This window comes from Telopea speciosissima, chromosome 2, assembly GCF_018873765.1.
Source record: "Telopea speciosissima isolate NSW1024214 ecotype Mountain lineage chromosome 2, Tspe_v1, whole genome shotgun sequence".
NCBI classification, from domain to species: domain Eukaryota; kingdom Viridiplantae; phylum Streptophyta; class Magnoliopsida; order Proteales; family Proteaceae; genus Telopea; species Telopea speciosissima.
Window position 1 is genome coordinate 20,163,445 of NC_057917.1, and position 24,777 is coordinate 20,188,221.

The following is a 24,777-nucleotide window of genomic DNA, read 5'->3' on the forward strand; positions in this document are numbered from 1 at the left end:
ATTGTTGGCTCATAGACAAATGCAGTAGTTGTCTCTGCTTCTCAGTTTATGGATCATAATAGACTAATAGACATCTCCATTTGTTAGTGTATATATTTAAGTGGCACACGGATCCCATTTGTTAGTATATATCTAGGTGGTACAAGGATCATATCAGGCTTTATGGATGTAAAATATTGATAAATTTTACTCTTTCATGCTATGTTCATTAATTAGAACTAGTATTTATTGCAGATGGATTATGGAAAGCGGATTGAAGTAGGTATGAAGGGTGATGCAAAGGGTGTGATAGATTCATATTGTTGGACTGTTGAGAGGATGGAGTTACTAATCGATGTTTGTATCGATTATTCACGCAAAGGGTACAAGCTAAAAACATCTTTCACGGAGGATGGTTGGGCCCACATATTGAAAGAGTACAACAATAAACGTAAGAAACAAATAACCATACAACAACTCAAGAATATATGGAACATTTTGAAAGCTACATGGGCTGCATGGAAGTTTTCGGAAAGTAATACTGATGATTGGGGGTGGAACACGACTCTAGAAACTGTTGATCCACCGAGTGAAAAACATTGGAATGCTCTTGTAAAGGTATTAACTCATTAGATAGCATATCCAACTTTAGCTTATAATTTACTCCTGAATAATGTTGGATAATTATTCTATACTGAAATTAAATTGCAGAAACACATCTTCGAGAGTTACTTCAAGAATATTCCCTTAGGTAGTGTAGCTGAATTACAAGAATTATTCCACAATGTTGTTGTTGATGGTGTAGATGCAGTTTGCACAAATAATGATAACTCACCAGCCTCACCAAAGGGATTTTCTGCTTCCAACAATGCAATAAACTTGGATGCTGATGACTCAAGTGATGGTGGTGATGATGTCTTGCCGGTTGAGCTGCCAGATATGAGGAAGAAGAAAAATAAGCAGAAGATGAAGAGATCTACAGGGCCGTCATCCAAGAGATTGAGGATTGGTCATCAGAATTGTGATACAAGTGAAACCCTTACGGAAATGCTTGCTTTGGATAAGCAGAATAGAACAAAGATGATTGTAGCAAATATAGACAACACATATATCGAGGCTTACCAGATTCTGAACTCTTTGGAGAGGATTGAGATTGGTAGCAACCACCATGTGATGGCTTTGGAGGTACTTGAAGATCGAAACAAAAGAGAGGCGTTCATTGCGATGCATGAACGGGCTCGCATACCATGGCTTCTTGGAGCAATTGAGAGGAAAGTGAGAGGAGGCTGGATCCTCTATTTGATGTGCATGATAGACAATTGAACTTATATGTTTTTATGTGGTTTGAATGCATTTTGTAGTTATTTTTTGGTTAGACACAATCTGTCCAAGGCGTTCCATCATCAAATCAATTATGATAGTTTTCCTTTTCCAATTGTGACGTGTACCCACATGATCTGCCACAAGGTTCTTATGGTAGTGGCACAACATTTTTTTTTTTTTTTTAATAGATAAACCCCTAGGAGATTTGAACTCTTGACCTCAAAATTATGAGGTGTTGGTCTTTGCCAACTGAGATCGTATTCTATTTTGTGTGTTTGTAAAAGGTTTCAGAGAAGTGGTGAGTAGGGGTTGGGGGATGAGGATGGCCAGAAATCTTTTGTTCAAATTTGCTATAGATTTTCTATCAAAAAAAAAAAAAAAAAACTATAGATTTCAATAAAAGTTTAAGGGTCTTTTAATATATTTTGCACATAAGCATACCAAACCTATTTCTCCTTCTGTCAGTGGAATTTATTCTCTCGTCATTTTTCTCTCCACTATCAATCTAACCAACAAAGAGTGGACGGCGACAGGTACTACTCTCTCTTTCTACATCGTTGGAGCTCATTGCCACTCTCTTAATAAGGTACAAAGTATAATTATGTATTTTCAGTTTCATACATGATTAAATTCATTCAAAATCAAGATCCAGAAAACTGAATTTGTCTCCCACGTTCCTTTTTAAAACATTTTATTCTCCTCTTCCTAAAATTATTTCCAAATTATTGATCTTGCTAATCTGCAGCTCAATTTTCTGGTCTTGAAGGACAGTATGTTGATGAGCATTTTTACACTAGCCTATAAGGTTCTCTTGAAATTTCATTATTGATCTGAAGGAAATGCCACTTGCTTCCCTTTGGAACAACATGATATGTTACGTTTCCATCTTTCAACAGATAATGTATGACTTCATCCTTTTAAGAAGTTAGATGTTTCCTTCGTTAAGCATTACTCCACTCATTTGATGTATGTGTACCTTCGTAGCTTCATAGTTATCTAGGAGGCAAAGCGACCCAAGGCGTTGGAGGGGTGTCTAAGCGTGTTATGTATGTCTCGAATTCTTGGACCCGTTTTCAAAGACTGACCCGCTCCGACATTTTTGGTGGCAACCCAAATGGAACTTTTTTTGAGATCTGTGATGGATCGACCCGGATTCAATGGAGGAGTATTTATGTTTTTTACCTGCTTTATTGTAAAGAAGAGTAAGATTTGGGTTTTTTTTGTTCTAGGGTTTCTGGGAGAGAGCAGCAGTGCCGTTTTGGGTGTTTTTGAGATCTCCATTGTAATCTTTTCTCCGATTTGCATAGTGAATCATCTTTGCCTATGCCCGTGGATGTAGCACACCATACTGGTGTGTGAACCACGTTATATCTATGTCCTCTTGCTCTGTTCTTTTTTCTTTTCATGTTTTTGGTTGGTGTTTGCTATAACAAAGCGCTTAGGCGACAAGGCGCCCCCAAGTGTTATTTTTTATTTTTCTCTTTTCTAACTTTATTTAATATGCTACAATATTTTAGTACGCTACAATATATACCTTATATCATCAAAAAATCAACATTAAGCCTCCTCAAGTCATAAAAAATCAACATTAGGCCACATATGTGTAGCTTCTTCAATTCACTAGGCTACTTGCATTTCTATCACCGTAGAGGATCTGGATTGATTCTAATACTTGCTGTTTTGGCAATGCTAAGGTTCTCATTCCCCTGTCAAAGAACATGTTTTACACACGCACAAGTTTCTTTTAAGTACTCGGATGCTTGCTGTTTCTGGGTCAGCCAATAAAATTGATTAGTAATATAACCAAGGCAGCATTTTGGTTGTCACCTAGAATGAGTTTTTTTATTTTAACTTTTCATAGAGTATTCCTTTTGTTATGGTAAAGCAGTTTTTTTTTACCATAAGAATGGTAAAGCATTCTTATAGCACTAGCATGCATGAGTGGATCCAAATGATCTCATCTCCACTCATGATGATATATCGATTTGGAAAAGAAAGCTGGGCAGAAAAAAAATTAGGTTTGTAAGAAAATAAATCATTTTCATTACCTGGTGAGTGATTGAAATTCCATTTTCAAGTGAAGAACATGCACAAAAGTTTTTAAACTCCTCAACAGTCTGAGGTTTCTATCTGGATCAGTAAGTCAAGAACCTTAATCTATGCTAGCATGCAGGTCACACGATAGCATCAACCCCACACCCCGACATTAATTTCAGAGGAATATGTGAAATGTGAAATATATGTAAATGGCCTAGGCCATCTGGTAGTGTCTAGTTAGAGATATTGGAAATTCTGTCATGTTTTATGGTTGGTAAGATCAAGGCTGTGTTTAGTATGCATTCTTGGAATGTATTCTATGTCGATATCATTAGTTGTTTTTATCATCCGAGAACGTGAAATTGACCTAGAATGCATTCCAATAATGCATACCAAACACAGCGTAAGTATGCTTATAGAACTTTAAATGCAGAAGCACATGCAATAGCAGTGTATAGAAAGCAAACTATGGTAGGAAAGACATGGGTTGATGAGATTCCTGGTTTCTTAGGCTCAATGGATGTGGCTGATCCACTAGTCTACAATAGCTCTCTGTAATCAGTTGGTTTTTAATATAATATTCTTTTTATCAGGAAAAAAAAAAAAAAAAAGGGAATATGCTTGAGGTATTAATTGGTATTCATTGTTATTGAATGACCTATCCAGCTTGGTACATCCGAACCTCTACTTCCACTTATATATACACATGCAATAAACTTTATTTCATGAAATCAGCCAAAGGAGGGGAAAAATGGTGACCTCTCTTGAAGATTTATACATGTTACATACAATATATTAACTCAGTTAATTACCATAAGACCAAGAAAACCTGATCCATTTCCTTGGAGACTTCATGGTAGCACTGGCTCTATAATACCATAAAAAGGTCAGAAGGGTTGTATAAATGGACTCTACTACTAGAAATTCATAGTGGCTTCACTTGTGAAAGGAAATGGGTATGGCAGACATACAAACAGTCCCAAGAGCAAAACTGAAATGCCAAGAGCAATGTAGTTGTTATCAGGATCAGTGATCTCTTCAGAAAGCGGAGCAATTGGCCCTCTCTGCAAGAAGAATATCAGAACAAGCCAATATAAGGCCACATCATTAAACAGTGAGGCTAGTCCCAGCAAAGCAATGGAGGCAGCTGTGACACGAGATGCGGCCTGCCAAATATAGACCATTAATATTTTCTTAAGTTTCATTTCTTTTATTACAAGGTATATGACAGGATCAAGCCCATAAGATTATGCACAGAGAAACTTTCCAACTAAACAGATCCTAGTGATCAGTTTAACCATGGCTTTTTTTTTTTTTTTTTGGGGCGGGGGGGGGGGGGGGTGGGTGTGTGGGATAGGATTGAACATAAAATTTAATACGATGAAAAAACTATTCTTGAAATTTAAGGTCTCACTGGTTGACATAAAATAGATTCTACCAGTGAGTTCTCTGAGTTTCCTTAAGAAATTTCTAATGTTAAGAATTGGAATCGTCAAATGACTATACCAACAAATCTTGACATTGTCTTGGGAACTCATAGCATCAATTTAAATGATTCAGAAGATTTCTTAGCTCTCAGATTCATGTGCATACCTCAGATAAGAAATTTCCCATTATTTTACATTCTTAATGAATAACTATAAATTGATTACCTTTCTTCCCCATAGAGCAAAAGAAATGCGTCCCCCATCAAGCTCCCCTGCAGGTATGCTGTTGATGGCATTAATAAGAAGTCCAGCCCATGCCCATATTACTAGTGGGTTGACAGATAAAGGAGTGCCTTCTTTTAGTGCATCCCCAAGGAGAAGCTTTGCTGTAATGGAAGAAATGCATTAGCAGTCCGTCTAGGACATTTTATAAACTGATACGTTAATAATAAGTTTTCTACAAGGTCATAAAACTCGGAATCGGGCACCGGAGTAGCTTTCATGGATTCCAATCTGATTCCGATACAAACCGGTAGGGAATTAGCCAAAACTCAGTCAGAATCGGGTCTTCTACCTATTTAAGAATTGGGTGAAATCAGGATCGAGTTTAGCCAATTCAGCCGAACTGCTTCCAATTTTTAATGGTTTATTTTCACGTTATCAAAACACTCCTATTTTTGCACCGTTGTTTCGAAAATCAATCAATCAGCAGATTTTTTTTTATCAGTGAAGGAACCTAATTAAAAACAACAAACCAAAATATACATAATACAACTATACAAGTCAGTAATATATTAAAAACTACGTCAAAGAGTAGTAAAAGACACCTACTTCATCTAATCTTTACATACTGATTTCATTTTTAGGAAAATTATAATTTGGCCAAATGTTCTGTGCTCCTGCGCCCAGACACATGGGGGTGGGCGAAATGACCGCCCCGCCCCCATGAATGGCCGAAATGTCCGCCCCATATGTCTGAGCGCAGCTTGCACTCCCAGGCAGAGAACAATCGTCCTTATAATTTTGAAGGATTTGTGCTGGCATGTTGATGGGAGGGTGAAAAGTCATCTTTCTCATGCCAAACACAAGAAGCAGCAAGCAAGGGAAGAGCCAGCTAGCAAATTTACAGCTATTTTAACTTTTGGTATGTAAAGATGAGATGAAGTAGATCTCTATTTTGACCAAACCAATTATATAGGTTATCCAATTTTTTAAATGCATTTGTCATCAGTTCATACATGAAGCATGAAAATTTAATCCCCCTGCTGATCATATCACAATATTATATAAAAAATTTAGAAAGAACCCTAATCTATGTTATTCAGTTGCAATGTGGTGGGACGGCCGATAAGAGAAACAGGAAGCTATCTAAGATAGAACTCAGAGTTCAGGGGAGAGAGGAAATCATATAATCACACTCACGTTGAGCAACCCAAACACTTCTCTTATTTTCAATTCTGTCTCTTTCGTTGGGTGGATGCAAATATATATAGAGGAAAACAAAGACTCCTAGCTAGACTCTAAAACTGAAACTAACTTGCAATCAAACTTTATCTCTGTGTCTCCTATTCCTACGTATCCAAATCAAACAAAACAAAAAATGAATAAAAGACAGACTAACAAAACTACTGCCAACTCTTATTAGACCAAAAACATGGGTTGGGCCGGTTCCGTCTGAGCTTGGGTTTCCAAACTCGGTCATGCTGGTTCAACCAGTCAAGTGCTACTGCATCAATCTCCTCCTCTGAAAGAACTCGACTCCATCGAGTTTGAATAAGGACCAAGGAGGTCATCTGAGTCAACATGCTATAGGAGGATTGAGCCCGCTACCTTCTTGAGCTTAATGTCAAGGAGATTTTTAGTGGGAAAAAACTTCATTTCTTTGTTGTTGTGCTTGAATTAGTAGGTATTCACATACCCACAATGTTGAACCTTTTTATCAAACAGCCACAATCGACCAAGAAGAATATGACATACTTTCAGAGGGCGGACATCACATTGTACTGTATCCACAACCTCATCAATAGAGTATGTGAGCAAACACCTATCAGTAATCTTGAGATTGGTGTTGTTCACCCATGCAACTTTATAGGGATTTGGAGGTGGCTCTGTCTGCAATCCAACTTACGAACAATGTCTTCAGAGATGACATTAGTTCAACTACCTCCATTGATCACCATGTTGCATAATTGGTCATTGCACTTTACACGGGTATGAAAGATATTGTTGTGGCACCAATCTTCATCCTCAGTGACCTTGTGAGTGGTCAAAACAGGACGAAGAACATAATAAGGGTGTCACCATCAACACTATCATTGCCATTGACTTCACCTAGCTCATGCTCTGCCTAAAAATTAACTGACTAAAGATTCAGTTGCTCTTCTGGATATAAGGTATAAAAGAATACTTATCAATATACGTTACCAACGGTTGGGACACTGATCACTAACATGTCCATACCCTTGGCTCATAAAACAGTGTTAAACCGATAGGACTTATTGTATGTTCCCACGATAGGAAGAGTCCTACCTATCATGGGTTGTGTGTGAGACCTATCGGTGGTGAGTTTCTATCTTATTTCCTAATTCTTACTTCTCTTATTAGTCTAGGTCTTTAGGACTCTGTTTCACTTTCCTATTCCTACTAGGAATCTGTGTATTCTAATTACTATATATTGAATGGAGGGGTAAGGCTGTAACCATCGGTTGCTTGCCTCTTAGCAATTGCATTCTTCTTCTTCTCTCTTGTGATTATTGTTTTCTAACTCTGATATTGTAACATGGTATCAGAGCTCCATTAACCAGTAATCACCCTCTTCTCTTTTTCTGGTTTGATAGTTCTTAGATAAATCTCGATTCTGGCTGCAGCAGCCCATGCTGCCTACTGTTACACTACCCTAGTTTCGATGATCTAAATACAAACTAGGGTTCTACTAATATCTACTTACCTGCTCTGATGATATCTTTGCTGTATTGATTCAATTTGGTGGAGATTCTACTTCAGGATCCCCTGTTTTACCACCATTATAAAGCTGTTCATCTTAGAGATTCGATCATCAATTGGACTTTTTTCTTCAAGGCTGTTCTGTTCTTCTGGAGAGGCATCTTTGACTCAAGTATTTGGTCAGAATCAGAGATTCCCTCTGCTACTATTTGCATCTCACAGAACTACTAACGGTACCCTGTTTTTTAACCAGTTTTGGTATTCTCGATTTCTGGTAATTTATAAGATATGTCCAGCAGATCCGTCCCCACTTTTGGGGCTTTGTTTCTAATACTAAGGGGGTCCTTCGATCAACTTCATGGCCTAATCAGATCTGTTGACCTGATTCTACATCACATCACCCAAAACTCTGGGTTTCAAGGTACCGATTTAATCTACCTTGAGTTCTATCTGCTGCTGACTATTACTTCTTGCTATTAGACTGGCTTATTGCTGGTTCCTGTGACTGTTGATGATACCACTAATACTATACTGCCGACTTGCATGATGGCTGTGATGCCCCAGTTTCTAACTATTGAATTCTAATGCCTTATAGGAGTCAAGAGCGTCTGGAAGTCATTCCTTCGCGATGGTCGTGGGAATGTGAGAAGTCTCAAAGGTTATGGTAAGCATCATTTTTTACCATAGTCGTCTTTTTTGAAATGTATATGCATACTATAATATAACTGTTGTTTTGGGTATTATCACTACTATTATTTGTGATCTAAACCTTGTCATTATGATATTCATGTGAGTGTTATATACCATAGCTATATAACAGAGTTATTTTTATCCTATGTCATTATGACATTCATGTGAGTGTTATATACCAAGAACATCCAAGACGAGGTACCATGGTGTATGCTCTTCGCCGATGATATCATTTTGGTGGATGAGACAAAAGCATGGATTAATGCTAAGTTAGAGATGTGGAGATCAACCTTGGAAACAAGAGGCTTTAAGATTAGTAGATCAAGGACAGAGTATATGATGTGTAACTTTAGTCACTCTATGATGGATAATGACATGGTGAAAATTGAGGAGAGATAGATACCACCAAGTGACTATTTTAGATATCTGGGGTCTACCATAAACAAAGAAGGTGACATGGATGATGATGTTTCACAAAGAATAAAAGTGGGATGGTTGAAGTGGAGAGGTGCGGCCAGAATACTGTGTAACCGGCACATTCCTTTAAAACTTAAATGAAAGTTCTACAGGATTGTTGTGCGACCAGCTATGATGTATGGAGCGGAATGTTGGGCAGTCAAGAAGTGCCATATAGCAAAGCTATGTGTTGTAGAGATGAGGATGCTAAGATGGATGTGCGGCAAAACTAGGAAGGATAAAGTGAGGAACAAACGTATTAGAGCTGATGTGGGAGTTGCCCCGATCGGCGATAAACTCCGAGAATGTCGTCTGAGGTGGTTTGGCCATGTGCAACGGAGGCCTGGGGACGCCCCAGTAAGGAGGAGTGATCTAATCTCGATTGAAGGAGTTAAAAGAGCTAGGGGCAGGCCTAAAATGACCATAGGTGAGATAGTTGTTGGCAAAATCGTGGGTTAGAAAGAGAGAATGAGAGAATGGAATGACTTAGCTTCATTGATAGGTAAGCCCCTCTATTTATAATAGAGGGGAAAGTTACAAAGGGACTGAATAGGCGATGTGGGACTAAAACCCACATAGCCGATTTAAACTTAATAACATAAGAATAAAATTACCCCAAAAGGACCAGAATACCCCCACGGTATTCTGGATTACATATTTCAACACTCCCCCTCAAGATGGATTATACAAATAAGTAAAGAAAGAAGATCCAGCTTGAACTAAAAAGAAAAAAATAACTCCATAATAATGCAAACACTCCCCCTCAAGTTGGCGCATACAAGGTACTAATGCCCAACTTGAACAAAATGGGAAGAAACTAAGTTGCAGCAGAATCCAGCTTGACAGATGAATGCAACTCCCAAATAAACCTTCAAGAACTTGAAAAATAGATCTTCAAAACCTGGACAGACTTGATCAGCAAACTTTCACCAATCTTCAACAGCTGTCCAGTGATGAATCTCTGACTGATAATCTTGAAGATAAGCAACTAGGGCAGCAAGTAGCAGAAACAAAGAAATCAAGTAGCAAAAATGATCAACCCAACTGTAGAACCTCATATAGGCAGGCAATAACCAAACATCTTCAATACTTTAATACTTCAATCTCCCCCTTACGGCAAACTCAACCCCCATAACAAAGGAGATACCCAATGGCAATGGTGGAAACTCTGACCTTCTATGTATTGCACCAAGTGTTCCTACAAGTTCTGCTTCTACAATGTCTGCAGGTGTATTGTACATAATCTCCCCCTCACATGTAGTAGTACACGTGGACATAACAAAGATGATGTAAGTGATAGGGCAAAAGCATAATATTCCAAAATTTTCCAAAAAAGGTGCTAAGGGTAATGGAAAAGGAAGAAATTGCATATTAGAGAATACCATTATCGTCCAAAGTGGTTATTGGTATATGCCAAAGGTATGTTTTGGGAGGTGGTGAAGTGAAAAGAGCAGTGCGATAATGAACACGGAGTAAGACAATGCAACATATAAATTTTCAACCATCTTCAAACGATCAAACAAACACTTTTGATGGAAACTCCTGTATGGGAGAAACTCCTAACTCCAATATTCAAATCTGATAAGTATACAGATCTGATTTGAAGTAAGGAAAAGCTCCAAGCTTCAAGGCTTGATTAATCTTCAAACAAGGAAGAACAAGTGTGCAAAAATTCCAATGTATAAACTCCCACATGCGAAATAGGACTGACGAAGATATCTGGACAACAATTGATGTAAGAAGCTTCAACAAAAAACTTGGATCAGATCTGAATTAGTGAACAATACTAGGATCAAGCTCCAAAGTAAGCCAGATATGAACCAGAAAAGCTTCACATAACTGAATAGGTTCGTAGTTGCAACCAATAACCTTGGAACACACTGTTGTAATCCCAAATAAGCTGATCTCCAGGGTAGTAGATTCGAGTCTTCAATAATGAAAGAAATTCGATCTCCACTAGTAGGATACTCAGTCTCAATAATAGGGCAGTAGTAGTTCACATAAAGGTAGCAGTAACATGTCAACCAATCATACTTACAGAAGCTAATGAATAGAACCAGCAAGGTATGTAGTAAAGCTCAATAGAACCAACAAATTTAAGATAAATAATCCGACAGATCCATAGGTAGTTGAAGCAGCCAGCCACGTAGGAACCAATAAAAAATAGGTTGATAATTGAAGAAATCGAGCCATAAGTGTGAACCTGAATTTTTTTTTTTCAAAAAAACTCCAAGAATGATGCTGAAATTTGGGTTGACTACTCCTCTGATATGTATAATACTCTCCTCAAAAAATTAGCTTGATAGGATAACCCTAACCTAAAATCGATTTTTGTCAGGGTTTTAGAAAACCCTGAAATTGAGATCGATTTAGGGAAAGGAGTTCAATTGCTGATGTAGACTTGCAATAGATGCTGATTAGTATGAATGGGACCTCCAATACGAACAATCAATCTCCAGTAAGAGTGAGACTTGATCTTCAAAGGGGAGAGCCTCCAAAAGATCGCAGAAGAAGAACAGGGCAGCATTATAGCACTACAACAGCAAAAAACCTTCTTCAAGCCATAAATTGATGTAGGAGAGTTCTCTTTTAATGTTAGAACCACCTCCAAAGCACTTCAGCAGCAGCAAACATCCCTATCCCAAATCGATTTTTATCAGGGTTTTGGAAAACCCTGAAAAGCTGAGATCGATTGAGGTAGGGTCTTCAAAATAGCTTGGATAGGTGCAATATTGAGGTCAATTGGTCCTTGAAGTGGGAGTTATCAGCCCTCCAAAAATCAGCAAAAGCTGAAACCTATAACCCTAATTTCGATTAGAGTCAGGGTTTTAGCAGGTAACCAAATTAGCAGGTTAAGAAAGTTTTGCTGTAGAAATAAATCCAGCCATCAAAAAGGGTCCAAACTTAGGTCGAGTAGGGTTTGTAGTAGTAGGGAATCACCCCCAAAAAATCAGCTGCTTCTGAAAAGGGAAACCCTAAAATCGATTGGAGTCAGGGTTTTTTCAAAACCCTGACAAGTTGAGATCAATTAGGGTAGGGGCTGGAAAGGTTAATGAATGATGGAGAAAAAGAAAAAAGAGGAGGACAATGGAATAGGATAGAAAGGGGCAGGAAAAGGGTGCATAGGAGTCTTCAACAAGGAGGATCAGCCATCTTTAGTGATAGAAATCAGATCTCCGAAAAATTCTGGAAAGCTCCAATATCGCAGGTATGGTTCCAACGGATTTCGAATAGAATTTTTTAATAAAAAAAGGTAGTATAGGAGGAGGGCAGCAACTAAATCATTGGATGCTTTGATTACCTCATTAGTGTGGCCCCTTACAAGGATGAGAAGAAGAAAAAAAACAGAAGAAGGAGAAGCCGAGAAAGAAAGAAAGGAGGGAGAAGGAGGAGGGTTTTTCCTTGTTCTCTAACCTAGATCAGACCAGCTTTGATGCCATGTTGGCAGAATCATGGGTTAGAAAGAGAGAATGAGAGAATGGAATGACTTAGCTTCATTGATAGGTAAGCCCCTATATTTATAATAGAGGGGAAAGTTACAAAGGGACTGAATAGGCGATGTGGGACTAAAACCCACATAGCCGACTTAAACTTAATAACATAAGAATAAAATTACTCCAAAAGGACCAGAATACCATGGGGGTATTCTGGATTACATATTTCAACAATAGTAAAGAATGACATGCATAGCCTGGGTCTTGTGCCAAGTATGACCTCAAATACAACCTATTGGAGGGCAAGGATCCACATTGTCGATACCATGTAGCTGAGATTTTCCTGATTTCCTGGCTATCCTCTTTCCTCATACTTTTCATTTTCCTGATTTCTTGGGCTATCCTCTTTCCTCTTACTTGCCTTTTTCATTTTTCATTTTCCATTTCTCACTTTTCTTATCTCATTTCTTCATTTTTTTTCATTGCCCTTACTTCCATTTTCCTTTGGGAGGACCTCAATTTTTCTTACTTTGTTTTGAAAATGATCCATGTAGCCGACCCCATTTAGTTGGGATGAGGCTGAATTGTTGTTGTTGTTGTTGGGCATGAGTATTTATATTTCTGTATTGGATATTAGGCAAATACTATATGAGGGGCCAAGCCCAAGAGGGCTAAAGGTGAACCTTTGGGCTGAGCCAAGTAAACCCTAGCAGTTTAGAGAGGCTAGAAATGACCAGGTATATAAGGATTGTGTAAGTCATTTGGTTGGGAAAATATCTCAACACTTTACCGAATTAGGAAAGGAGCGAAGAGAGAATAGGAGGAAGAATGGAGGAACAGCTTAGCACAGTTGCAAGCCGGCGAGCTGAATGGGTTATCCAGCGATCTGGATAAACATCTGAAGGCCTCTAGTAGCCTCTGGAATACAGAACCTGTTTTTTAATTTCGATTACCGAGATAACTGGATCGGTGTTCGACGATTCTAGTTGGTCATACGGTGATCCAAATAGGAATCCGACAGACAACCAACGAGTCCTGTTAGCCCTATATTGCTTATTTTGTATATTTTGGCTAGGAGTAGCTAATGGGGTTGGAACCGAAGGTTCCTAAGAATGTTTTGACACATGTTTGGTAATATTTTGTCTATAGGTGATGAGTGGTTGGACAACCCCGAGTATTTAAGGGTGAATGACTTTATTTTACCACGTAGTTGTAAGTGGGAATTACTTTAAAGTTTTTTTTCTTGTTGTGTGATATGTACTATTATCTTATGTGTGATTGTGTTGTGATGTAAATGTGAACATAATTATAGAATATGGAGTAAATCATGTTACATGATAAATCATTGCATATCATATCTTTGTAGATGTATAATTACTGTGTGGAATATTGGTTGTGGAAATCTCACTTCGCAGGGGAGGAGTGAGAGAATGAGAGAAGGGAATGTGATGGTTTATGGCGTATCTCACTTAGCGGGGTAGGAGTGAGGATACGAAGGGTTGATCTCACTTAGCGGGGGAGGAAGAGTGGAGATTCAACACAAAGGTCATTCCGCCTACGAATAGTTATGACAAACGATGAGAAGTGTGAAGATTGGAGACCATTCCACCACCGTGTGCTTTTATGGCAAAGTGAAGAGAAGAGACATATGAGGTAGATGGAAGTCCACTCCACTTAGGTGTGTGGGTGTGGTATCATAATGTAGTATGGATTCGATATGTGAAACTGTGTGATGCATTTGCATATAATGGACGAGTAATTGAACATGAGCATGAGCATGTATGTATGGACGACTTGCATAAGAATATAGTATGATTGTATATTAATGTGTGTAATGGTGAGATTGTTTTGGAGTAATTCATACTCATTGAGCTGTTGTAGCTCACCCCTTGTGGAATTTCTTTTTATAGAGCCTTTAGAGGAGGAAGGTAACAAGTTCGCTTACTGAGGAGCGGATTAGGGAGACTTTCTATTTGTTTATATGTGAATATTTGAGTTTTGACTCTTTTATGCTTTTGTTTTGATGAGGGATTTGTAAAGAACAATGTTTCAGTTTGTAAATATGGGGAAGTGACAAAAGGGGTGTACTTACTACACCGAATGCCATTAGGAGGGAAGGTCTTATTATTTACGATGATTCTTTTTGTTTGGTTCCACTGCTAAGGACTTTGTGAATTTTTGGGTTGACATGGACTATATATGAATAGATGTTGGTAAGATGTGTTTACTTAATACTGGGATTTGTTCAATAGTGATGATGTATTTAAGATCTTACGATCTCCACCCGTGAGGGCAGCTCTCTCCCTTATCCCGGGATTGTGGCATGACAATGGCTGATCCAAAAACTCCAGTTGATAATGTTCATGTTTAGATCACCAATATCAAGTTGAATGGTGTATCTAATTACATGTTATGGTCTAAAGTTGTACTTGTTTACATTCATGCCAAAGGCAAGATGAAGTATCTTACTGAAGATCCTCCTATTGTTGATACTAAAAATCCTCCTATTGTTGATACTAAAGATCCTACATCTATCAGTACATATGAAGATTGACTGCGTGAGAGCTCCACACTCAAGATATGGTTGTGGAATAATATAGAACCCACCATTGCAGCTAATGTCATGTTTTATGCTCCAGCAAAGGGTGTTTGGAATGATCTCAAGGAAAGTTTCTCTCAGGAGAAAAATATCTCTCGAACCTATGAATTTATAAAAAGCTGTTCAATTTTACACAAGGTCACAAGTCCCTGAATGAGTACTTCAGTAATTACAAAAGCATAATTGAAGAACTTCAAGTTCACCAACCTCTCACTACTGATTTAGAATAGTTGAAGCTTCAACGAGCTAAGTTTCATGTTGCCAAGTTTTTCGCCGGTCTTCATCCTAATTACCAGTCTGTCAAGGTCAGCTTCTTGCTGGTGAAAAAGTACCTTCTCTGAATAAAACATTCTCACATCTTTAACGTATATCAACATCTTCTAAGGTTGATCCTTCTCCTCAAAAGGAAGGTTCAACTTTTATTGCTGGTAGGGGCCATTGCTCATCTAGACATGGCCGTAGCCAGGGGAGGGCTGTAATCATGGATCCAGTGGTCGTGGCCCAGGTGGTCAACAAGTTGATAAATCCTCTAGGCATTGCACTTACTATGGTAAGAAAAATCACACTATTGATACTTGTTGAGCTAAACATGGCCGACCTGAATGGGAAAAGAGTTAGTTAATGTTGTATGATTGATGGTCCCACTAAGAGAGTACATTCTAGGGATAATTCATCTGCATTTGGAGCTTCTTCTACGGTGTTTGTTCCTCGAGATGATTATAATCAGATTCACAAACGTTTTGCAACAACTTGAGGCAGCCACTACTACTTCCACAGCCACCCTTGCTCACACAGTAACTTTGCTTTATTTACTCCTACTCCATGGATCATTGAGTCATGCGCTTCATCTCACAATTGATTCTCTTCTATTGCTAAACTTTATCAGTCTTCTCCAGCCATCCTTGCTGATGGGTCCTCTAAACAGGTGACAGGTCATGGTACTGTTTCCCTCAGTATCTCCATGATAGTGCCATCTATTCTTCATGTCCCTCATTTACCATTAACTTGTGTCTTTTAGGAACTTAAGACAAACAGGATGATTGGTGATGGGGTTGAGCAAGCTGGCTTATACAATCTGGATGGCACGAGACCTTCTACTGCAGCTACTACAACTACTGGTGGTTTATCTCCTCTTCAGTGGTATCATCGTTTGGGCCATTTATCTCTATCCAAGCTACAACTAATGGTTCCCAGCTGCAAGTCCGTTACCTGTCTAGAGTGTGAAGCCTGTGAACTGAGAAAACATCCCCCGATCATCTTTCCCCTCTAGAAGTGTGTCTAGAAGTCCGTCTTTCTTTTACTTAGTTCATTTTGACATTTGAGTTAAGATTTATAGAAGATTGATCCTAGTAATGAAGGAAGGGTTTAACACTCTCCCATAATTATATACGGGAAAAAGGTTCTCTGAGCTACTAGGGTAAGGTGCCCTAGCGTCTCTGTGTTTATTCTTGTCTTCCTCAAATGAAATGACCACATTGCCCTCCAATGTACGATTTCGCTTTGTTGCATCCCATTGGTGTGTTCATCTATGTCGCTTCCTTTCCTATTATTTATATGAGAAAAGAACGATGAGTTGTTGTGTAGCTCTTGTGCCCAGATTCAGGTATGCGCGAAGTTATTGTACCACATCTATAAAAATAAAAAATCCCATCAATGTTGATGCCAATCAGGGAGCGATCTTTTCCCATATCTATACAGATTTATGAGAGAGGGTTCCCCCCACACCACACCCTTAATGTGGGAGGAATCTTCCAAGCCTCCTTTAGATATATCTACACTAAAGTATTATTTGAAAATTATAACAAAATAAAAGTAAAGAAAAGGCTCTCAAACCCAAAGTATTGTTTTATAAAGAGAGAAATAATAATTTAAAAATAAGATATCAAAGGGTGTAGACGGGTCTAGATCACGTTCTCATACGAGAACCATTATTTTTGAGTGGATTCTATTTGTGCACATCCTAAGGGTATACGAGAATGATTCTTGTTCGAAAACCTGATCCAGCCGTTTTTTTGGGTTAACACCTGATCCAGCTTCAGTGTAGAGTTTCTCCTTGCACAGAGAACACTTTCTCAATTTAAAAAAAAAAAGGTTTGACATGTATTTTTCGTAGAAGGAAAAGACTGAAAAGTTTCTCTCAGCTATCAGTTGGCGTATTTCATGCTCCCTGATACCTTCTCACAGATATTTTTTATTGGTTCTTTAGGAGAAAAAAATTAATAAATTTTGTGATGTAAGGGATGTGGGCCACCCTGCCAGCTCAGGGAACACTCCCTGTGTGAACACAGAGAGAGAAGCGGCCTTTGTTTTTTAAGTTAAAGACGTTGTAGTTAGTTGTAATAGTCAACAATGGCTCGTCATCTTTTTCCTGTTCCTTTTAATTTAATAAACCAGAGAAATAGAATGCACCAGCTTTTACGTCCTCTCAAAGAACTAAAGAGTTTTCCATTAAAACCAGAAAAAAAAAAAAAAAAAAAAAAGGTAAAGACTTAAGCGTCTATACCGGAAAGGCATAAAACCCCACGACCCCCACCCTTCCTACTCTTTAAGTTTGGGGGTTATTTTGACCTTTCAACTGAAATTGAACGTCACAAATATCCTCTCTCATCTAAAGTCTCTCATCGTTTACCCCCAAAAAAAAAAATTTTAATTCTCTCATCGACGAGCAGAAAGCCTCCGGTCTTGGAGCCTTCGAACTATTTCGGCCTTCAGTTGATATTAACCGTCCGATCTAGATCTGACGGAGAACATATGTCGGCGAATGGTTAAACCAATTTTTTTGTTCTTTTTTTCTTTGATTTCATTAGAACCCTAAAATGTTTACAGGTACAGCAGCCACTGCGACTGCGATGTTCTCTCGCTTTCGTCTGTCTTCTGCAATAAAAACTACGTGAATCTTGTAAAAATCTCTCTTCTTGGATACTAGGAGATGAGAGATATCAATCACACTTTTGACAATTTTTTTTCCTGTCCGCCGTGAAGGTAGGTGTCTCAATTCTGTTAGGATGATTTAATTGCGGTTTTTCAGGTGTAGTTGGACGCGATCGTTCAGTACATCTCATATTTTATTCTCTTTGTCTATTTTCTCTACGTTTAGCAGCATAAGAAGAGTTACACAGTACTGAATCGCTGATACTTGCGCGGTTTTTGCTCCGATGATTTCCTTTCTCTGAGCATGGGAGTATGTGTAGAACCGTCTGAATCTGAGTCCACGAGGTTGCCAACTCAGAGATTTGGAGGAGTTGAAGATAGGTTCCAGTGTTCTCCCCTTTCAGAACCTTCTACCCATGCCGTCAGTCGGTATGAGACTGTCAACTAGGGTATTTGTGCCAAAATCAGTTGTGAAAGATGCGGATGGGGCGAGGGTTTTACGATCTGGGAGACGGTTGTGGTCTAAATCTGCTGATGGGAAGCCAGGGAAAGGTTCAGAAGCTGATGTGTGGCTTCGGCTGCTTGATCATTCAGGTGATGCGGATGATGTTCTCTATTGCAAGGAAAATGGGTGGCACAATGTTGTAGCTGGGAAAAGAGTAGCTCTGAAGCTTTTGGATAGGGAAATGGCGCCAAAATCTATGAGGCATGGGGCTTCCTCGACCGATGAGAGTGTAGATAAGATGTACGGCACTGTGTACCGTCGAAAGCGTCAAAGGTTGGGGTCAAACCAGTCTTTTGTGTCTTCACTTCCTTCAGATGGCAGAGGCAGGGTTTCAGAGGATCGAATGTATGGGATTCCCTTTGTCCGTAAACAGCGAGGAAAGAGACCAGCTGCGTCTTCTACGACTGCTTTATCAGGGGAAATGGGAGTTGTGGAGGATGTCAAAGAACACCAGGCCCTGCCGTGTAATCTTGGATTCCTACAGCAAGATGTACTCAACGGATTTTTTCGTCAAGCTATGGTTTTTATGGTTACTAAACCCACGTTTAGTAGTACCAGCCGCTTTGCTTGCCTTTTGAATTCTATTCTGAGCTACATGATGCGGACCAGGGTGCAATTGTCAGAACTTACAGAGTTTTTGTCTGCTAAGCCGATTGCTCAAGCTTTCTCCGTTAACGGCATTCACTTGTTGCATGTAAGTGGAAATTATTGTGGATAAATCTTTTTGCTACTAAGTTTTGACATTTTGTTGCTATTTTGTGCTACTTGAACGTGTCCCTTTGTTCTGGGTGTTTATTTTTACCCCCTTCTTCTTATGTATTTTTATGTGTGCGTGTTTCTTGGAACAGGATCATCCATGCAGCATTACACTGAAAAATGATGTATTAGCATCTGGAATTTGCAAGATATTTGAGGCTTCGGGTTTCACACCTCTGTTTTCACTTGATTTTCTTTCAGTTCCCCGTGTTTTTATGTATCTGCATTCCAGTAGGCACCTGGGATCCATTTATCTACCTAATGTTCTTCTTCGGTATCTGATGGATGTGTATACAAAAGCACGGAGATTCTCCAATAGCCAAAGTTTCCTGTCGTGTATTCCTAGTAAGATTGATCTTTCTGGAAGCAATATTATGACTTTTGGGAATACTTATATCGGAAAGGAAAAAGTGGATTTTATTGGTAGAGCTCCCAAATCAGCTGGCTGTAGTGGAAGTTATGGAGTGAATCCTCACAGTATTCAGAAGAAGAGTCGCCTGGGGTACAAGAGAGGAGTAAATCTGTCAATTGCAGAGTTGCAGAGTTCTTGTAATGTTGTAGGTGCTGATTTGCTTAGCAGTATGGATGATTGCACTTCCTCTTCTTTGCATGTATCTAATCGCAAGCATCAGAGGTGTATGAGTGATGGCTTGGGAGAAAATATGAAGGACCTGAAGTCAACCTTGGTTGAATTGAGGCAAAACATGGATTCACTATGTTGCAGTGCAAACCTATTAGTTATTGAGCCAGACAAATGCTATAGGGAAGAGGGAGCTGAGGTTTCATTGGAACTGTCAACTTCAAATGTGTGGTTAATTGCTGTAAGGAGACAGGGGTCCTTGAGATGCTGCGTTAAAGCCCAAAATGTGATGAGACCCAGTACATCAAATCGTTTCACCCATGCCATGATATGGGCAGGGGTGAATGGTTGGAAGTTAGAGTTTACTGACAGACGAGAGTGGTTGATCTTTAAGGAGCTTCACAAGGAATGCTATGATCGTAGGATGCAGACTCCCTCGGTTAGAATACTCCCTGTGCCCGTAGTTCATGAAGTACCAGGAAATGGGGACAGTAAATGTATTGCCTTTGTGCGACCTGAGAGATACATCACTATGAAAGAGGATGAAGTGGCAAGGGCATTGATGAGGACGACAGCGAATTATGATATCCAATCTGATGATGAGGAATTTTTAAACAATTTTAATGATGAATTTTATTGTGGAGATAATGTTGGATCTGAACATATCTCAGCGTACAATTTTGAGAAAATTATAGATATGTTTGAGAAAACTGCATATTGCAGGCCTGATGATATCGCAGATGAGATTAAAGCTGTCAATCTTTGTTTAAATTTGGGAAGAAAGGAAGTGTTGGTGGCTATCTACAATCACTGGGTTAAAAAGCGAAAACAAAGACGCTCAGCACTGATTAGGGTATTCCAGGTAAAGCCAACACCCTATTTATAATTGTTGTATACATTCAACGGTTTACTTTTCCTCCTCCTTGCTGTATTATTGTGGCATGGAAGTTTCTGCTGTGCTGCAATATTTGTCAGTTCCATGCTTCCATTGTTTTGTGGTAATTGAAGGTGTACAAATAAAAGTATAGGTTATTGATTTATACAAGTTTAAGCAACATTTTCAACAACTTTGTTAAATTGTAAATAATTATTCCACGTGTGTGTATTTCAAGGATTTATTTTACTTGCAAAATTAGTAAGAAATGAGATATTACTCTGTTGTATTTCCTTTTGTTATTCCCTTTTCATATTTAGTGTCCCAAGGTCTGGATCATGTTTGGTTGTCTTTTTTTGATTAATTGTTGGTTTGAATCTCCTACTGAAAAATTTGGTATATGGAGGACCTGCATTGCTTTGTTATGCATTTCCGTATCATTGGAGAAAAACTTCAATGAAAAGATTTAAATTTTTTTTTTAAAAAAGAAAATAATCTACTAGAGAGAATATTTTTTTTTGGGGGGGTGGGTTGGTTGGGGGAGAGAGCACTTCTAACCTAGAAAATACAGATGAGTTGAGTATGTTATGTTCAGTTATGCTTGGTTCTTATGCTGTATCTCTGATGTGAAAACAGCTCATTGTCAGTTTTTTCATTAACATGTATTACCAATTTTGATTCGTCAATGGTTATAAGCAAATTTTAATATGATGAACTTCAATGCTTAACAACAGTGTCACCCCCCAAGGAGAGCGCAACTAATCCAAAAACCATTTCTGCGAAAGAAAAGGTCATTCAAGAGGACGGGTAGCCAATATGGCAGAGGAAAACAGCCAAGATTTTTACAAGGTATTTTTTATTGTAATACAATGGTTCCTACTGACCCCTATATATACCCTAGCCATTTCTGTGGGAAATAATATAATCTGCACTGTATTTTGACAGTTGGATTTACACCTCAGTGGTCATAATACCATGCCCTTGGTGTTGTCTCCCAAATCCAGCATCATTGTTCTCTTTCATTTCTGTTGTAATTTTTAATAGTCTGGGTTGTGCATCATTTAGTGACTCTCAAGGCTTGGTTGTAATTCAAATTTTTTTTTGTTTTGGGGGGAGTGGGGGTGGGGGGTTGGGGGTTGTTGGGTTTGTTGTCTGGTGTTTAAAAGTCGGTCAGATTATGGTTCTGTTCCCAAGATTTTTCATTCAATCAAATCTAATAATTTGTATTCAGTGTATTTATTTAGCAATTAACAAAACATTTTCAATGGATGTAAAGCCATGGCGGAGGAGCATGATATCATGGCAGCCAGGCATCGAGTTGAAGAAGCCAAAAGCTCTGCAAGAAGATCTTTGGAGGTAGCTCTGCTCAAGCGACAAAGAGCACAGACTCTCATGGAGAATGCTGACCTGGCAACTTACAAGGCCACCATTGCACTAAGGCTTGCAGAAGCAATTCAGAGATCAGAGCTGTGGGATGCTCCTGCTCCCACTGCCACTGCCACTGCCACTGCCATTGCCATGACCTCTTTTGTTGATTGAGTACAGGCACTTGGCTATATGGCGGTTTTTCTTCTTGTAGATATGCTGGCATAGTCAAGACAACTTTTCAGGGAGTCGTTTTTTGCAAGGCTGCATTGGAGTCGAAGGCATCCTTTGATGCAAGAGGAATGTAATTTTGTATAGATCAAGATTTGTAGATTTGTATTAATTTTACCATCAATATTGTAGAACTGTAATCTTACTGTTGCTCGAAGAAAATACTGGCTGAAAGTGATGCCCACCGTGTATGAAATCCATGTTCGTTGGGTAGAGAATCTTGAAGAGGAACTATGATCACCTATTTCAACTTGTTCACGCAGAAGAATGAACTATGAATCCAATATATTCTGGAATAACGAAGATTGATCTTCTAGGCGAGCTTCATATCTATTCAACAGATTTCACACTTATGACACAGGTGCTATATCCGAAAAGATACTTATCTAGCAAAGCTAGAGTTGACTGATATTGATTAGGTTACCAAAATCTTTTTACCTGATTGTACCCTCTTGGATGTGTCCTTCCTTTTTACCCCAACGGCCCCTGATCTGTGTAGATTACCAATTTTTCCACTTCCAGTTTCTGATATTGTGTCCGTCTCTGCTGTAAATGTAAAACCCAAGGAATGGCCCGCTTTTCTGACGAAAGTGAAAGGGTTAGTAGAAGGGTTACTACAAGCTTTCACCCAAAAATCACCACATTTTGATGATTTCACATTGTGGGCATTGTTGATCTTGAAGCGTTTAATTCCTTCCATTTGGAGTCTTTTGGGAAGTGAATCCTTTGAACAGCCTCAACCTGTGTTAGCATTGTAATCTATGTAACTTTACGACATTTTGCAGCAAGATAGCTGTGAGTTGACAGAAGCTCTGGATATATATCCCCTGTAATTCCCTGTCCAGTCTAGTACCCCTAGTAACCCTAACAAGGGAAAGGGGGTTGGGGGTGCGCAATGACCATTACACCCCTGCCCAAATTTCAGGAGATAATTTTGTGTGTAGCTTTTGCCAAAATTTTTTTAATCTTATAATTTGCCATCTTTTAATTCCTCAGCGGAACAATACAATGCTTTCACCATTACTCTCCAATCAACTGGTTTTGTGCTGATAACAGTAAGAAAGATAATGGGTATTTTTATCTGCTCCATTTCCCTAGGTTCCTCCAATAGAGTGGGTGAATTAGGGATCTTTATCACCTCCTGTTACTGCACAGTTCAGTACTGCATCGTGCTGCGCTATAGAGGGCATGTGGCATGGCAGGCCCCACATGGTGCACATGGCCTCTACAGCCGCCGCACGATGCATTATTGCACCATGCAGCAACAGGAGAGGATAAAAATTCATGAATTAGAGGAACTTGGGAAAATGGACCAGTCTGAAAAATGGAGCAGATAAAGGTCCAGATAATGGGCCAGACTTCGAAAGGGTCGAGATGAGTTGAGACGAGAGAGGTATCACAATAACCTGTATGTTGGATTTGGACCCATTTGACAGAAGAGCACAACATTGCGAGCCATCAAAATTAAATAAAAAGTGACAAAAACCAGTAGTTCCCTATAGTTCTAATTCTTGAGGATTCCCTACAAAACCGTTATTCATGTATGCCACCAAAAACTAAGTAGTTAAACAAAAGCATAGAAGCACATCGTGCAATACCAACACTAGGACCATAACTTTCGTCATACAAAATAATACATCTCATCATGAAGAGACAAAACATGAAAACAACATCAAGATGTTGACGAGAAACTTGATCAGAATCTATGGAAAAAGGTTGGAAGACCTTGAACCCATTTATCAATAATCAGTATATTGGATTCGGACCCATTGGACAGAAAAAGCACAACATTGCGAGCTAGGGGTGTCAATTGGTCCGGTTTTGGGTTTTCGGTCTGAATTCTTAGTGGTTCCGGCTCTAAGGTATCAAGAACATAATCGGACCAATAAGCTTATCAGATCCAAATCTGAGACCTAAGACCATTAATTAATGGGTGGTCCAATTCCGGTTCCTAATCAATTCCAAACATTATTGAGCCCAAAATAAGGACAATGAGAGTTTTTCTAAGAATTTTTTTTTTTTTTTTTGGTAGACAATTTTTCTAAGAATAAGGGAGCTTCATCATACATAGATATAGTCTTGTATAATCCAAAATAAAGACATGGATCCATATATAAATAAGGAGATAGCTTTAAGAGTTCATGATTTTCATTTCAAACTCAACTCATATGCTCAGACTTAAAGAACAATAAAAGAGTGTCACTTAAAACTTAAAAGTCCCAAGCAATATAATACTATTAATAGGTTGGGGTTTCAAATTTCTAATTTCTCATTCGAATTATTTACTTACCATCCGATTCCAATGGTTTTGGTGCTACCGAGTCCTTAATGGGTTATTAGTTCTAGAACCATTGGGAGACCCGGACGAGAACCGGCCCAGACCAAAAGTATATCACTAGGACCAGATCCGTCCCAATAAGCTATTGGGTGGTCCGATTCCAATTCATGTCGGTCCGGATCAGTTCATGTTTCCAGTTCTAGTCCTAAATTGACACCCCTATTGCGAGCCATCAAAATTAAATAAAAAATGACAACAACGACATCAATAAAGACAAATGTTTATCTGATTTTAACAATTGGACTTTGAATAAAAGATCAATCAAATCTACAAATGTAGGGGAGACTAGATACTCAAGCTTTAAGCCTAATGGTCTAACTCTCAAATGAAGTTAAGCCTACAAGATTCTCTCTCTCTCTCTCTCTCTCC

The 24,777-nt window shown here is 38.8% G+C and overlaps 2 protein-coding genes and 2 long non-coding RNA genes across 4 annotated transcripts; 3 read left to right on the forward strand and 1 right to left on the reverse strand.

Moving 5' to 3' along the window:
• The first annotated feature begins 234 nt into the window (after positions 1 to 234).
• On the forward strand, positions 235 to 1,302 carry LOC122650537 (L10-interacting MYB domain-containing protein-like). The gene is made up of 2 exons (XM_043843942.1): positions 235 to 597; positions 691 to 1,302. The coding sequence occupies exons 1-2, from the start codon at positions 235 to 237 to the stop codon at positions 1,300 to 1,302; spliced, it is 975 nt and encodes a 324-aa protein (XP_043699877.1).
• A 2,744-nt stretch (positions 1,303 to 4,046) lies between these two features.
• LOC122651706 lies at positions 4,047 to 5,557 on the reverse strand. The gene is made up of 2 exons (XR_006331495.1): positions 4,992 to 5,557; positions 4,047 to 4,505 (listed from the first exon to the last, which is right to left on the reverse strand). It is a non-coding gene; the product is annotated as an uncharacterized LOC122651706 (long non-coding RNA).
• Positions 5,049 to 24,269, forward strand: LOC122651707. Its single transcript, XR_006331496.1, has 3 exons — positions 5,049 to 5,181; positions 16,162 to 16,164; positions 24,255 to 24,269. It is a non-coding gene; the product is annotated as an uncharacterized LOC122651707 (long non-coding RNA).
• On the forward strand, positions 18,112 to 22,019 carry LOC122651705. Its single transcript, XM_043845204.1, has 4 exons — positions 18,112 to 18,958; positions 19,113 to 20,462; positions 21,209 to 21,323; positions 21,751 to 22,019. The coding sequence occupies exons 1-4, from the start codon at positions 18,176 to 18,178 to the stop codon at positions 22,011 to 22,013; spliced, it is 2,511 nt and encodes an 836-aa protein (XP_043701139.1). The 5' UTR covers positions 18,112 to 18,175; the 3' UTR covers positions 22,014 to 22,019.
• Positions 24,270 to 24,777: the final 508 nt, after the last annotated feature.

Coding starts and splice junctions, on each gene's coding strand:
- LOC122650537 (XM_043843942.1), top strand. CDS start 235: ATGGATTATGGAAAGCGGATTGAAGTAGGTATGAAGGGTGATGCAAAG. Junction 598..690: donor ATTGGAATGCTCTTGTAAAG/GTATTAACTCAT, acceptor ATTAAATTGCAG/AAACACATCTTCGAGAGTTA.
- LOC122651705 (XM_043845204.1), top strand. CDS start 18,176: ATGCCGTCAGTCGGTATGAGACTGTCAACTAGGGTATTTGTGCCAAAA. Junction 18,959..19,112: donor ACGGCATTCACTTGTTGCAT/GTAAGTGGAAAT, acceptor TTCTTGGAACAG/GATCATCCATGCAGCATTAC. Junction 21,324..21,750: donor ACAGCCAAGATTTTTACAAG/GTATTTTTTATT, acceptor ATGGATGTAAAG/CCATGGCGGAGGAGCATGAT.